At 34.0% G+C, this 14575-nt stretch overlaps 2 protein-coding genes across 2 annotated transcripts; both read right to left on the minus strand.

Annotated features, from left to right (window-relative positions):
• Positions 1-1379: 1379 nt before the first annotated feature.
• LOC111804405 (protein GLUTAMINE DUMPER 6-like) lies at positions 1380-1718 on the minus strand. The gene has a single exon (XM_023689240.1). The coding sequence runs from the start codon at positions 1716-1718 to the stop codon at positions 1380-1382; it is 339 nt and encodes a 112-aa protein (XP_023545008.1).
• Positions 1719-3495: 1777 nt separating this feature from the next.
• On the minus strand, positions 3496-7386 carry LOC111804953 (protein NSP-INTERACTING KINASE 1-like). Its single transcript, XM_023689797.1, has 11 exons — positions 6788-7386; positions 6566-6698; positions 6413-6484; positions 6199-6342; positions 6047-6118; positions 5909-5968; positions 5733-5830; positions 5500-5649; positions 5051-5392; positions 4555-4934; positions 3496-4051 (listed from the first exon to the last, which is right to left on the minus strand). The coding sequence occupies exons 1-11, from the start codon at positions 6894-6896 to the stop codon at positions 3731-3733; spliced, it is 1881 nt and encodes a 626-aa protein (XP_023545565.1). The 5' UTR covers positions 6897-7386; the 3' UTR covers positions 3496-3730.
• Between the last annotated feature and the right edge of the window lie 7189 nt (positions 7387-14575).

Below are 14575 nucleotides of genomic sequence, written 5' to 3' on the forward strand. Positions count from 1 at the left end.
GGAAGGACGTATGTGTGAAAACCTCTTCATAAGGTTGTGATAACATTCCTTATAAGGTTGTGGAAACCTCTTCATAGTAGACCCGTTTTAAAACTGTAAGGGAAAGCTAAAAAATGACAATGTTGGCTACCAGTAGGCTTGGGCTGTTACACTATAAGATGATAAACAAATGTTGTTAATAAATTTTTTGAGGTATTGTCACTAGTTAGCACATTATAGCCTTATTATTGGTTAGTACGTTATAGCCTTTATTAATTCTAATAGTTCATGAGTGTATTTGAGAATAAGCTTCACATCCTCATGGGCAGCGGCCCACCTTGCATACCTATATAGGTCGAAAGTGCTACAATAACGACATCTCATTCTTACGAGTTGCCGCATATTTCAAGAGTAGATATGAACGAATTATGCATAGTTTGAAATTGATTTTACGAATGTTACAAGTGATTAAGAAGAATCGTAATCGTTTTTCAAACTTGGTAAGATTGATGGTGAATAAATTCATTTTAAATCACTTTTGAAAATATGTTGTTTGACAAAAATATGTTCCCAAGAGCTTTTAAAATTTTATCCTCTCTTACTACTTTGGTAAGTAATTCTCCTAGAATCATATGCTAATATTTCGAAACGTCTAGATAGGTAAAATATTCTATTAGATTTTTCGTTCAATATTATAGTAGATTTCTAATTCGATATTAATTTTGAAACGTTTATAAAAATCAAGACTAATATTTGAATATTTTTTTAACCACTAATTTATAATTTAACCAAATTTTCAAAGGTTTATTTTTAAAAAATTACATAATAAATACTTTTAGAAATATAAACTTCTTAAATTTTCAATAAACATAAAAATGGCAATCTATAAAAAACAGTTAGATCTGCTTTAGCAATAATCAAAAGGAATTACTGAATAGCTTAGTAAAATTGATATGACTACTATGGTTGGTCAGATAGTGAATAAACGCGTACCACCTCTGGATTACTGAATAGCTTAGTAAATTGATATGATTGCTATGGTTGGTCAGATAGTGAATAAATCTGTATCACCTCTTGATCGAAGCATATTTTTTGAAAAATGTATTCCTCCCTTCGAAATTTATCCCAACTCTAGGAAGCGAACTCAAGAAAGCTCAAGCATAATTTGGCAGAAAAATAACTCACGCAAAAATAGCTTTCTCATTAATTTTAATCAAGCACATGGAGATGAAAGAAACTCTAATCGGAAGCATCAAAACAAAACAAATGAAGCATTATTACTCCGTCATATCAAAATTGAAATAATGCGTTACTCGTTTCCGTCGATTTACTCGTTCCCGCTGCAATCAAAATTAGAAGAAAAGTCGAAATCGACCGGAAGCAAATCCAGAAATTGACCTTCAAAACCGCTCTGTCGATCGGGAGAAATTAGAAGAATCGGAAGGCGTAGCAGTAGCGAGGAAGGTCGGCGTGTGATTTCCAGCCATTATGACGACGATTTTAGGTTGTGGATCGTCCGCCGCTACTGATGGCGTATCGATCTTCGTCTTCTGGTCTTCTTCGTCGGAAGAAGAAGAGTGTTTCCGGCAAGAGCAAACGAGGAAAATCAATGCGGTGAGGATGAGAAGCAGAGTTAGCGTTATTGCGCCGAAGAGATAAGGTACTGAAGTGTTCCAGAAGTGGTAATGGCCGGTTTTCATGGCGGAGGCGGAGGCGGCCAATGATCTCATTCCTCTCATTTCCTGTGTAGTGGTTTTTCTGTCTTTATGGCAGTGGGAGTACTGGTCGCCGCGGCGTATTTATAGCGCCCACCGCTCTGCTGTATTTAACACAAAACTCCCAAATTATTTTATGAAAATTGGAAAATCTTTTATGAATTCAAAATTTTAATGTTAATTCACTAATTTTGAATAATTACATTTCTTTAATATCTTTTTAAGTAAAAAATAATAATAATAATTTTAATTTTAATTTTATTTCTACCGAACTTAATAGTAACGTATTCAACTCATTATTCGATAATTCTATTTTTCACATATCTGATGTGATATTTCTAAAAAAAAATAAAATTATTTTGACTTTACATATATTCGTAGTTATTTAACATTATAATAATTATTTATTTTTTTTTTTTTTTTGTGAAAAATCGATACAAATTTAACTCTGTATTTTTCAGTTTGATTTCTATATTTTTAGGTTTTTTTAAGTTTGAAATTTTGTATTTATTTTCTCATTTTTTAAAAATAATTCTTGTTTTTCTTAAATATATATATTTATTTATTTATTTAAATTATTAACAAAATTCAAAAAATAAAAACAAATTTTGACCAACTAAATAAGAAAACAAAATGTTATAAATTTAATTTTCAAGAATAAAAAATGAATACCGAATATAGTTGAATTGAATATTTTTGTAGTTTAGATTTGACATTTCTATATTAAATTTTATATAAATTTCAATTAATACGTCTAAATTTTATAATTGTAATATTTTTGGTGCCCCACTAAATATGATTAAATTACAGTGCCTCAATAATTTTTTTTTTAAATATTAGATTGTAATCTTCCATCCTCCCATATGAAAAGTTAATATTTAATAAAATATTAATTAAGTCCGACTTTTTTTTTTTGGTAAATTTTAGTAATAATGTGGATTTACCTCATTCCGTCCTAAATGAAATTTTGATATTTAAGAATATCACGTGCTCTGGAGAAATAGAATTGGAATTGAAAATGTTATCTTTATTAATGTTAACTAGCATACAAGCTACCAACTAATACTTACAAATAAAGGGAAAATATAAAATATTGACGGATTACGAATATATAAAATATATTTCATAACTAATTATTATAATATATTCTTCAAATATTATATCTTAATAAGGGGTGAAATTGGTAAATTTTCATCTCATTCCCGCGTTATAAAATCTCATTATATATTATATATATAATATGAAAAGTATTTATAGTGGGAATGACCACATATATTTATTAATGCTATCAATTTTATGATGTCTTCCACTAAAGATTGGATGATGCACAAATCAAATCCCTTTGGCCTAAAATTTCTATTTCTTTTTTTATTTTTACAATAATAAAAATAATAACTTTTTTCATCTCAATAAACTTTTTTTTTTTTCCACATTATCGAAATGCCACACGGTTTGATTTAGCTCGTTACACAAGCACTAACTATGGACTCGAGGATGTCGGGTGTCATGGTAAACTGCAATTGTGACACTGGGCCTTCAAAGAAATGGATTCAAAGATTCCATATCGATAAAAGGGAAGAACTAGACACCGAACGACGTGCCAACAAAGACGAACAAAATCAATTACAACAATTTTAAGAATTTGAGCCACAAGCCCAACAGCCCACTTTCTCCACAAGAGGGATGAAGTTGTTTGAATTTTATCACAACTCTAATCAGCTCGTAAGTTCGTTTGATAACACTTTTGTTTTTCGTTTAAGCCGAATTTTAAAAATTATATAGAAGAGAGAACACGAGTATAAACGTAAAGATTATAGAATCTTAATTTTCTTAAACAAAAGACTCGAAACAAAATCGTTATCAAACGGCCTATACAATTGGATAAAAGCGAATAACGAAGCCCTTAAACAGCTTCGAACGAACATTCTAATATGATACACCAAACTTTAAAACTCCTATGCACCAAAATCTATGAAAATTTTCTCTTAATATACGAAACACTTGCGGAAAAAATATTAAAATTTTGGAAAGGATTTTCACCTTGGACCAGACAGCTCCATGGCTTGAACCAACAACGATGAATCATCTGTGAGATCAGAGTATCTATCTGATGAAGAGAAGTCATGGGGTTTGCACTTTGAGGTATCAACTCTCTGAGAAGCTTCCCATCTGACAGCAAGCCCTTCTCCTTCAAGCATTCTGACAACTTCCGACATCTTTGGTCTGTGTCCCGGTAGATATTGTGTGCACAACAGAGCCACTTGAACCATCTCTTCTAGCTCAACTCTGTCGTAGTTTGCTTTCAGATCCTTGTCCACTAGCACTTCCAGCTTCTTCTCTAAGTGAATCTTCTTCACCTGTAATCATGAACTCCAAAATGTCATTCTTTTGCATCAAACTGAGAAAGAACGTGTACGATCCCACATTAGTTAGGGAGGAGAACAAAACACCGTTTATAAGGATGTGGAAACCTCTCTCTAGCAGACGCGTTTTAAAAACCTTGAGAGGAGCTCAAAAGGGAAAGTCCAAAGAGGACAAGATCTGCTAGCGGTGGATTTGGGCGGTTGCAAATGGTATCAAAGCCAGACACCGGGCGATGTGTCGCGAGGCTGAGCACCAAAGGGGGTGGACAAACGAGTGCCAGCGAGAACGCTAGGCCCCGAAGGGGGGTGGATTGTAAGATTCCACATTGGTTGGGGACGAGAATGAAACACCCTTTATAAGGGTGTGGAAACCTCTCCCTAGCAGACGGAGGGAAAACTCGAAAGGAAAGTCCAAATAGGACAATATCAGCTAGCGGTGGGCTTGGGCCGTTATAAAACATGAGAGATTTGTATTGTTTTTCTATGGTGGAGCTTACCCAATCAAGAATGCCTCCTTTCTGATTAGCTGCTTTGCCAAACTCAAGGGCTCTCTGCCCTGTGATCAGTTCAAGGAGAAGGATTCCGAATCCAAAAACGTCTGTTTTCTCCGATGACTGCCCGGTGGAGAGATACTCGGGAGCTATATGACCCACCGTGCCTCTCACAGCAGTTGTGACATGTGAATCTTGGTGGTCGAGAAGCTTTGCCAACCCGAAATCTCCAACGACAGCCTCGCAGTAGTCATCGAGCAAGATGTTTGCAGCCTTAACGTCTCTATGTATTATCTTTGGATCACATTGTTCATGAAGGTATAGCAATCCCCTTGCAGCTCCTATGGCTATTCTCTTCCTTGTTCCCCAGTCTAATACCAGTTTTCCTGTAAAACAAACCCGATTTTCTTACATCTTTGGATCACATTAGATATAACACACAGAATATGGTTCGGTATCAAAATTATCGATGTCGTTTTTGTCGATGCTCGTAAGAAGTTACCTTTGAGACGGGAGGCCACGCTTCCATTAGACATATAGGGGTAAACAAGAAGCCTTTCAGTAGGTGTGTTGCAGAAGCCGTATAGCTTGAGGAGATGACGGTGCACGGCGAGGCTGATCATCTCAACTTCAGTCTGAAACTGGATCTCGCCTCGACTTGCATTGCCATCTTTGAGCCTTTTAACAGCTACAACCGTTCCATCCGAAAGAATTCCTTTGTAAACATTCCCAAAGCCTCCCTTTCCTAGTATGTTCTTGCTGTTGAAGTTGTTTGTTGCTATCTGAAGTTCTCTAAATTGGAACCTTCTTAGATTTCCAAGCGAAATTTCCTCATGTTGTTGGTCTGCAGTGGCAGAGATGATGCACAGGACATATATAGATGCCGGGATTAGCACGAATTAACAGTAATAACGACAAGAAAAAGACGTTACAACGCTCCATGTGATTTACCTTTTACATCGAAGAACGTCGGTTGATTGTTTCGTCTTCTCCACCATATAAACAGTCCAAATACAAGAACAATGAGACATAAGCAAGCTAGGCTCAAGCCAAATGTAAGGGCCATTTTGTGACTCTTCAATCTCACAGAAGGTAAACCAGCTAAAGAAGCAAACAAGACATGGTTTAGGATAGAATCACCACAAGAATTCTTATGAATGGTTATGTGTTTTCATGAACCTTACTTTGTGTAGAGTTCAAATTCATGGACATGGGCATTAGAGTCGTCCCGTGACAACCGGCCTCGGTCCCGGTCGCACAGATCAGAGGATTTCCAACAATGCTGGAACATGAGAAAGATTAAGTGAGTGAACATTCACACAGAGGGAGAGAAGAGAGGAAAGAAAAGATTGACATATACTTGAATGTTTTGCTGGGAAATCTGGGGAGAGGGCCACTGATATTATTATATGATACATCACTGCATTACAAACAAATTTCAGAACAAAAGAACAGAATTCAGACCAAGTTTTCATGAGATTAATGAACAGAAACTCACAGAAATGCAAGGTGGGTCATGTTAGCTAAGGCCATTGGAATTGTCCCAGAAAGGCTGTTGTTGTTAAGCCTCCTGAAATCAATGGAAAACAAACTAAGAACATTTGGGGGGGAAGAAAAAGAAACAAAAAGACATGATAGGAAGATGGTTACAAGTACTGTAGGCTTCTCAAATGGGCTAAAGAAGAAGGAATGTCCCCAGTGAAGACATTGTTGGATAGATCAAGTGTTTGAAGCTTTGAGAGCCTCCCAAGCTCCGGGGGAATTGGGCCTGTGATATTGTTGTTCTGCAACAGCCTAAAAGCACAATGGAAACCAATTTTGTCACTCATTTTCAAGAGGGAGGAGAAGGAAATGTTTGGCTTACACAATTTGAAGGTTTGTCAAGTTCCCAATACTTGAAGAAAGAGTCCCAGACAGGTTCTGGCTTGGGGTCCCTCTGCATTATGAACATTACCCACCAAAAACTCAGTTCAAATTGTTAAAGAAGAAGGTGGAGAATAGAAGAGGGTGTTATTACAGGCCAATGACAAGGCTCTCAGGAGAGCAAGTAACCATAGTCCAGCTACATGGGTCAACAGAGTCCCCATCCCAATTCTCAAGCACACCATGGGGATCTTGAAGGGAAGCTTTTATACCCATCAGAGCTTGAACTGAAATGAATCAAATGAAACAATGAATCAATGTTCTAAATAGACAGACCCATAAGGATCCATTTTGTTCTGTTTTTTCCCACACTAACCTTCATAGTTTACACCTTTGGGAGATAGCAACCCATTTATTGCAGAAGCCCAAAGCAATAAAGAAGCCACAAGACAGGAAACAGTAGCCTCAGCTCTGCTCATACCCATTAAATGCTCATGAACCAAACCACCAGAAGGCACTGAAAATGGAGGCTGGTTGAAGAAGAAGAAGAAGAAGAAGGAAATAGGCAAAACCCTCAAAAGGGTTTGATTGTTTAATGAGGAAAGCTTCAAATCAGAGGCTATTTCGGTGGTTTTGATGCCAGAAATCTGCCATTAAACAGAAAATCATCAAATGTCAGAGCCAAAATGGAGGTGGAGGTGGAGGTGGAGGAGCAGTTTGCTTTTGGTGGCAGTAGGCAGTGGCACTAACAAAGGCATGCTTGTCTTTTGAGACCGGAAATTTTGAAGAAGAATATAAAACGAAGAACCATAAAAAGAATCAAACGAAACAAACCAAATCCACGTAAGTTTCAAGATTAAAATAAATAAAAGAGGAGAGAGAGGGGGAATTATTTTAGCTTTAATCATGTCTTATGCTTTTAGAAGAGTGCCATGTGAATTCCAAATTCCCTTCAACATATTATTCTCAATCTTACAAAACAAGTACAAACAAAACAATATAGAAACAGCTGATTCAAAACCATTCAAAACCTCCTTTTTTTTTTCAAAAACTCTAAGCTGTAAGACCAAATCTGAGTTCTTGATAGATCCTCCAACCCACTTTTTTCATTTTCTGAAGATGACCCACTAAAAATTACACGATTTTGATTCATGGGTCAGTGAGATCTTATGAAAATTCACCTAATATCATTAAAAAAAAAGTCTTTTTTTCTTTTTTTTCCTCTGTTTCTTATCATTCAACAGACTAATATGAGGAATTCTGGAAAGAAAGAAGTTAAGAGAATCAAAGCATTGAAACTCAGAAAGGGACAATGGAAAATGGGTTTTGTTTTGAGGAATCAAACATTCTTTGAGTTTGGCCATTGGGCAAAGTTCTAAAACAATCCATAATGGAGAATTTGAGAATCTCGAGGAAGCTAAGGAGAAAGAAACTGAAAGTGGCTGAGCTCGATTTTTATGATAATGGAGTTGCTCACCCACTATCCAAACAAATTTTTTTTTCGAATCGTATCACGAGACTGGAATGAAACATTCTTTATAAGCGTGACACTAGGTATCGGTATCGGAAGATGGATTATGAAACCTCACATCTAAAGAGGAAAAGAAACGTTCTTGTAAAAGTGTAGAAACTCTCTTTAACAAACTTGTTTTAAAATCGTAAAGCTAACGGCTAAATTAGCGGGAATGGTTTTAAAAGGATGGAGGGGGGAAGAACTAGGCTTTGTATAAGAGGAAGCATAGTTAAGCAGACAGTCATTCCACCAAAACTGATGAAAAAAGGAAGTGCTTTTGGAAAAGCAAAAGCTGACATTTTTATTTTATTTTTTAATTTATTTATTGGTTTTTGATTTCTCTCTCTAAATAATTTGTTGTTGGTGATAGATGTGATATTATCCCCCTTCGCAGTGGCCTGCGCGTGCAAACACCTCCTCAATTATAGCTCAACAGTGGTGGTAGTCATTCCACCACCATCATCTTTCCACTTTTTAACCCTTTATTCCTTTAATATGCTCCTACATGGTTGAACCGACACGATCCCGTCTTGCTTCGTGATATCTCGATTCATAAAGTTTAATTGTATAAAGCCTCGTCTTTTCATTTCAATTCTCTTGTTCTTATTTTTCGTTTACTTACAAATTTAGTGTAACAGTCCAATCTCATTGTTAACAAATATTGTATCTACTCAGAAGAGATTTTCCCACGAGAAATGTTTGATTTTCCCTTCTGGGATCTCAAAATTAATTTTGAAAGTTTTTTTAAAATGTCGATATTTTTCTTTTTTATAGGTTTATTAAATAAATAAAAAAGTAGATATTATAAAAAAGAATTAAAGAAATTTACTTGTGTTTGTAAAATAAAATAATATAATATTTAGAGTTGGGTTATTTATTTAATACTTGAATTTTGGAAACTACATCCACTTAATTATTAAAATTTAAAATTATGAGTGTAATTATATATTTAAATTTTTAAAATATTTTATTGGAATATTAAAAAAAATAATATAAGAAAAACACAGACATAAGGAATATTTCTCTAATATATATTTTTCAATTATTTTATCATGTTTGAAACATTCCCCTTTCCTCCTCTTTTATTTCAGACAATTCCCCATTTTCCATTACACTTCAATTACTTAAATAACCCTCAATATAATTTTCTAAAAAAAAAAATCATATTTTTTATTCTATATAAATTTATAAAAAAATTAATTAATTAATCACGTCACGGATTAAAAATAAGAATTAATCTTACTCTTTTCCTCACGACAGTATAACATAAATAGTAAATTAAAAATTTTAAACTCGTAATGATTCGATCGGAAAACAACCGTATATAAAACTTATCTAAAACTCAAATTACTTAAACTCGGATGATTAACGACTTAAATAAGTTAAAATACATTGAAATTAGACGCCATAATTTAGGGAAAGAGGACCACAATCATTAATTAAATAAATAAATAAATAAATAAATAAAGTAGAATGGACCAAGCATAAGAAAAGACCATAAAACTTTAATAAAAGAATGACAAAAGTGAAAAAAGAGATTAAATTCCCAAAAATTCCAAGAACAGCTATACTCCTTTATTGTCTTATTCATTTCACCATTATAATTTTAAATATATTCCGTAACCCTACAAAATGTATCATAATAAACCCTTCAATTTGATTTTTACCTAACATTTTTTAGGTGGGTCCCGCTCGCTTATGAACGTTTGGTGACACGTTACTAAGATAAATTTGATTTGAGTAGTATCTTCATCGTCGATCGAGTTGTGTAATGGTCTACTAAAATTTGTATGTATCCTTTGTCAACAACATATTAAGTACTCCTTTTTTGTAAGGTTCTTTTCACAAAAGTTGTTCTCTTTTTGTTGTCGGAATTGTTTTAAATGTCTTTAAATGCTTGGTGAAATGTTGTCGTGTCGATGTAGAAATCGAGGTGTTTGGTCCATTACAAGTGATAACAACTAGTTAAATTTACAACGACATTCTGACTACAATTGGTAAATTTCATTCAGTATAGGGATCGGGATGCTTGATTTGTGACTAATAGTATACTAATATCAACTGGTCTATTGAAATTTTGATGAAATTAATCTATCTGGTTAAGATATCATATCCTCGGTTAAATGGTTAGAGATTTGAATTTTCATTTCCACACGTTGAACTAAGAAAAAAATAAATTTTTTCATTGAACTTTAGAATTAACACGACAAAGATGTCCTATTTATCAAAAGTATACGTCTGTCTTATAGTACATAATAAACACGTTCAAAAGGGGCTTTAAGAACAAGGGGCAACTTTCTTAACAACAAAAAATAATAATAATAATAAATAAATAAATAATGAATGGGAAATAATTACAATATTGAAGAATTTGAAGAGAGAATTTGAGTGGGTGGGAAGAGACATTTCTTGTTTCAAAATCTATAAGCCATAAGGTATACTAAATAAGTAGACAATGCTATTGCCTCTATATTTCAAAGTTGAAATGATGCAATGTGGTCTTACAAATCCAAATGTTTTGAGAGTTTGACCCATTTTTGTTCTCTCTTTTTTCTCTAGTGGGATTTGGTAGGAAGCTTCTTTAGTATGCATATGGATGAATTTCAATTGGGTAATTGAAGATGTTGGGATTGTGGGTGTTTTCAAGGATTAAAAAGATTGTGTTGTGTTATTGGTCGATATTTCTCAAATTTGAATTCGGTTTCTATCTAGTTTTAGCCTCACAATTTTAAAACGTGTTTGATAGAAAGAAGTTTCTACACCTTTATAATGAATGTTTTGTTTCTCATCTCCAACTGATATAGGATTTCACAATTCACTCCCTTTGAGAGTCAGTATCATTCGCTAACACATCGCCCGGTGTCTAACTTTGATATCATTTGTAACAATGCAAGTCCATCACTAACTGACAGTGTTTGCTTTAGCCTGTTACGTATGTTAGGGAGAGATTTCCACACCCTTATAAGGAATGATTTGTTTCCCTCTCCAACCGATGTGCAATCTCACAATTAAGGACCATTAGAAATGAACGACATATTTCAATAACTAATTAAAAACAAAACTTAAACTCGACAGACCAAACATGTTAGTTTTGAAACTTTAAGAACAAAAAAGAAAAGAATACAAATCACAATGACCAAAAGTGCTCGTTTTCAATACTCTGACTAGATAAAAACTAAGTTCAAATTTAGTTGACGGGAAAGTATAATATACTCCTTTACAAGGCACCAAAGATCCCAAGATGAAAAAAGGGTTCAAAATCCATAGTTAGGTCACCACCATTTCAAAGCAAAAGAGCATGTGTTTCCAAGTCATTGACAAGAAAGTGAAAGAGATAATGAAAGACAGTATAGAGTAGACAAGGATGGTTTAGGGTAAAAAGTTGTATGAGGGAACATGGTGTCCCATGTTTTTTCTCTCTTTTCTCTAAAGGGGAATCACTTCATTTTATTTGAATTTCCATCCCCTTTTTCACACCTTAATTTGGTCCATTCATCTTTTATTTATTTCTTTATTTTTACAGTTTAATCAATCAATACACCCTTCTGTTGGGGGTAATTTGCCTCCCAAAAACATTACATCTTTCAAACATATAAAAAACCACTTGAATTTTAGGATATGGTTTTGATTTTGAAATTCTCTTTTGTGTTACTATCATTGTTCTTCTCTTTTGGATCTTTTTTATAATCATTATAAGGGTAGATATTATCTTTGATTTAGACCAAAGTGGATTAATAGAATTGGATTACTTTAAATTACAAGTTTAAAGCTTTCAATTTGTACTCAACAATATAAAATCACAGCAGATCTTCATTCCTTCACTAATCAGATTTCTAATCCAATATTAAGCAAAAAAATAATGAACTGATCCAAAGCTGAAACTGAGATGAGTTCTTAGATAATAGTGGGGGAAACTAACCTTTTTCTTTTTGTTGAAACAGCAAGATAACAATCCTCCCAATGGGAATTTGAAGGTCTGAAATGGCTAAGGATTTAGCAAAGTTGGTCCCCCCAAGCGCACCTCCATCGCTGGTTTCTGCAATAAATGTTGTGAGAAAGGGATAAACAGCAAGTGGGGGGAGCAATAGCTACTAATCATAGAAAAATGATGACAATTTTGTCACACTGTCTGTAAGAACCTAAGTTGTCTTTTGTTTGCTGCCTACATTCTAATGAACACTACAAGGATTGAAGTTGACAATCAAAAGGCTCCAACACCAATGAAGACTATTTCTTTGTTCTACATTTACTCTCTCTATTTTCTTTCGTATAATCTCCAATCCGGTAACGAACACAGCAAAATGATACAACCCCCCTTGTCTCGTTTAGTCTCATTCATATCGTTTTGCTCATGGACATGTCATAATCAACCTGTTTGGCAAAATGTGTCTTGGCTTGCCAAAAGAATTGCTATTCAATACAATATGGGGAGGAAAAGCCAAGTATCAGACATCAAAACTATGAATTCTAACCTAAAAAATGATATAGGACTAATCTAGCATCTTTTTCATCCTTTTAATTTGATTCCGAGCTTCCCCTCAAGATTTCACCCTTACATGGAATGCTTCGGTCTTCTCTCCAATCGATGTGGGATCTCACAATCCACCCCCCTTGGGGGCCAGCGTCCTTGCAAGCACACCACTCGGTGTCTGGCTCTAATATCATTTTTAGCAATCCAAGCCCACCGCTAGCAGATATTGTCATCTTTAAACTTTCTCTTTCGAGTTTCCTCTCAAAGTTTTAAAGCGTGTCTACTAGGGAGAGGCTTCCACCCCTTATAAGGAATGTTTCAATACAATGATGCATCAATATGAGAGATCACAGGAAACATGATGCATCAATACAATTGGAAAAAAACTAGTTAGCAACATACATTTATTAAGTCAATCCACACATAATTTAGTGGATAAAGTGCATCTCACCGTTCCAAACGTAACGTTGATGGTTGGATCTCTTACCCTCACAATTATTGTACTAAAAAATAGACAACTATTACAAGTTATATTTAATGCCACATGCTACAAGTAAACCTACATGAAAATATAACCAAAACAAAGTTCTGAGAATTTTTAAATTTGAAATGAGTTTTGAACGTTTGAAATCATTAAACACAGGAAAGTATAAGTAAACCAACATGAAAATATAACTAAGACAAAGATCCGTGCATTTTCAAATTTGAAATGAGTTTTGAACTTTTTAAGCCATTAAATAAACTCTGGAAAGTAACATGTGTGGCTTAAAGAAAGCTAGACTGTCAAGGGCTTTATCAAAAGTGACTGCTAATGAGACTAGGTAGTTTTACGTTTGCTAAACATACTGATGGGACATTTGATGTTCCATGCTTGCTATGCGTTATAATGTATTATAATCAACATTTTCTTTATCACCTTTGCTGCAATGACAAGCTAGAATCTCATGCTTTGCTTTAAACCAAAGATAGATATCTGTATCACTTTTCAAGTGTATTAGAAAGAAAAAAAAACTCAAGGCAATGTAAACATAATTAATATTGGTACCATGAATATAAGGTCCACCAAAATTCCACATCAATTAGAAGGAAAGAACATCATTATGGAGAATTGATAAGCTCTAACACGATTAAGTAAATTATGAGTCAGGTAGGCGATTAACATCATTATGTAGTGCTAGCTAACAAATGTTTTGAATGTTAACCAAATCAGTTGTCTCCCTTAAAATACTAAGAATGAAAAACTTTCAGACAAGTTCATTATGGGTTAGAACACATGCCACATTTTTTTCACTCGTTTAACACAATGAGAACCTTCAACACATGGAGGAAGAACTTTTATGCATAAAAAATGACTACAATAAAGTACACAAGGCAGAATGCTTGCAGACGTGCGCAACAAAGTCCAAGATTAGCAGAGTTGAGAGCTTTACCGTACAATAATACCGTTATACAGCAGCACCTACAGAATTTTACCTGATATTCTTGTCACCCAAGAAGTGTTGAGAGAAACATATTGGAGATGGCGGCCTGAATTTTCAGCTTTTCTGGAAGTTTCCTATATTCTACATAAAACTTGAAATAGGAACATGTACAAGAGATCAAGAATCAATCACTTCATTGATGTTTTTCACGAGGTAAATTTCGAATAAATCATCTCTGCATTTTTCCTGTATCACACTTAAAAAGTTATCCTCTCTCCGCCTTCCCTGTGTCACACTTAAAAAGTATGAAGAGATGATGAAAAAAAACACTAGAACAAAGTTATAAAAGATTAATCTGAGAAGTTTAATAAGCTGATTTTGTCTAACAAATTAGTTCATACTTAATTTTGACTGTTTAGACCCATTTGATAACCATTTGAGTTTTTGTTTTTGAAAACTTCTATCTTTTTTAAGAAAAGATTTGAATTCTTAGTCAAATTCTAAACAAGATTGTGAAAACTAAATTTTAATTTTTAAAACTTGGCTTAGCTTTTTAAAACATGTGTGAAAAGTACATAACAAAACAAGTTAATCATGGGTGAAAGTAGTATTTATAGGCTTGATTTTCAAAAAACCAAATGGTTATCAAATGGGACTAGTATTATTATCATTATAGACTAAATTAACACATACTTTTAGAGGAGGGTACAAATTAGAGACCCTACATTACATAAATAAGATAGGAAGTTGTTTCCTAGA

Source organism: Cucurbita pepo, chromosome LG01 (genome assembly GCF_002806865.2).
Source record: "Cucurbita pepo subsp. pepo cultivar mu-cu-16 chromosome LG01, ASM280686v2, whole genome shotgun sequence".
Taxonomy (NCBI): domain Eukaryota; kingdom Viridiplantae; phylum Streptophyta; class Magnoliopsida; order Cucurbitales; family Cucurbitaceae; genus Cucurbita; species Cucurbita pepo.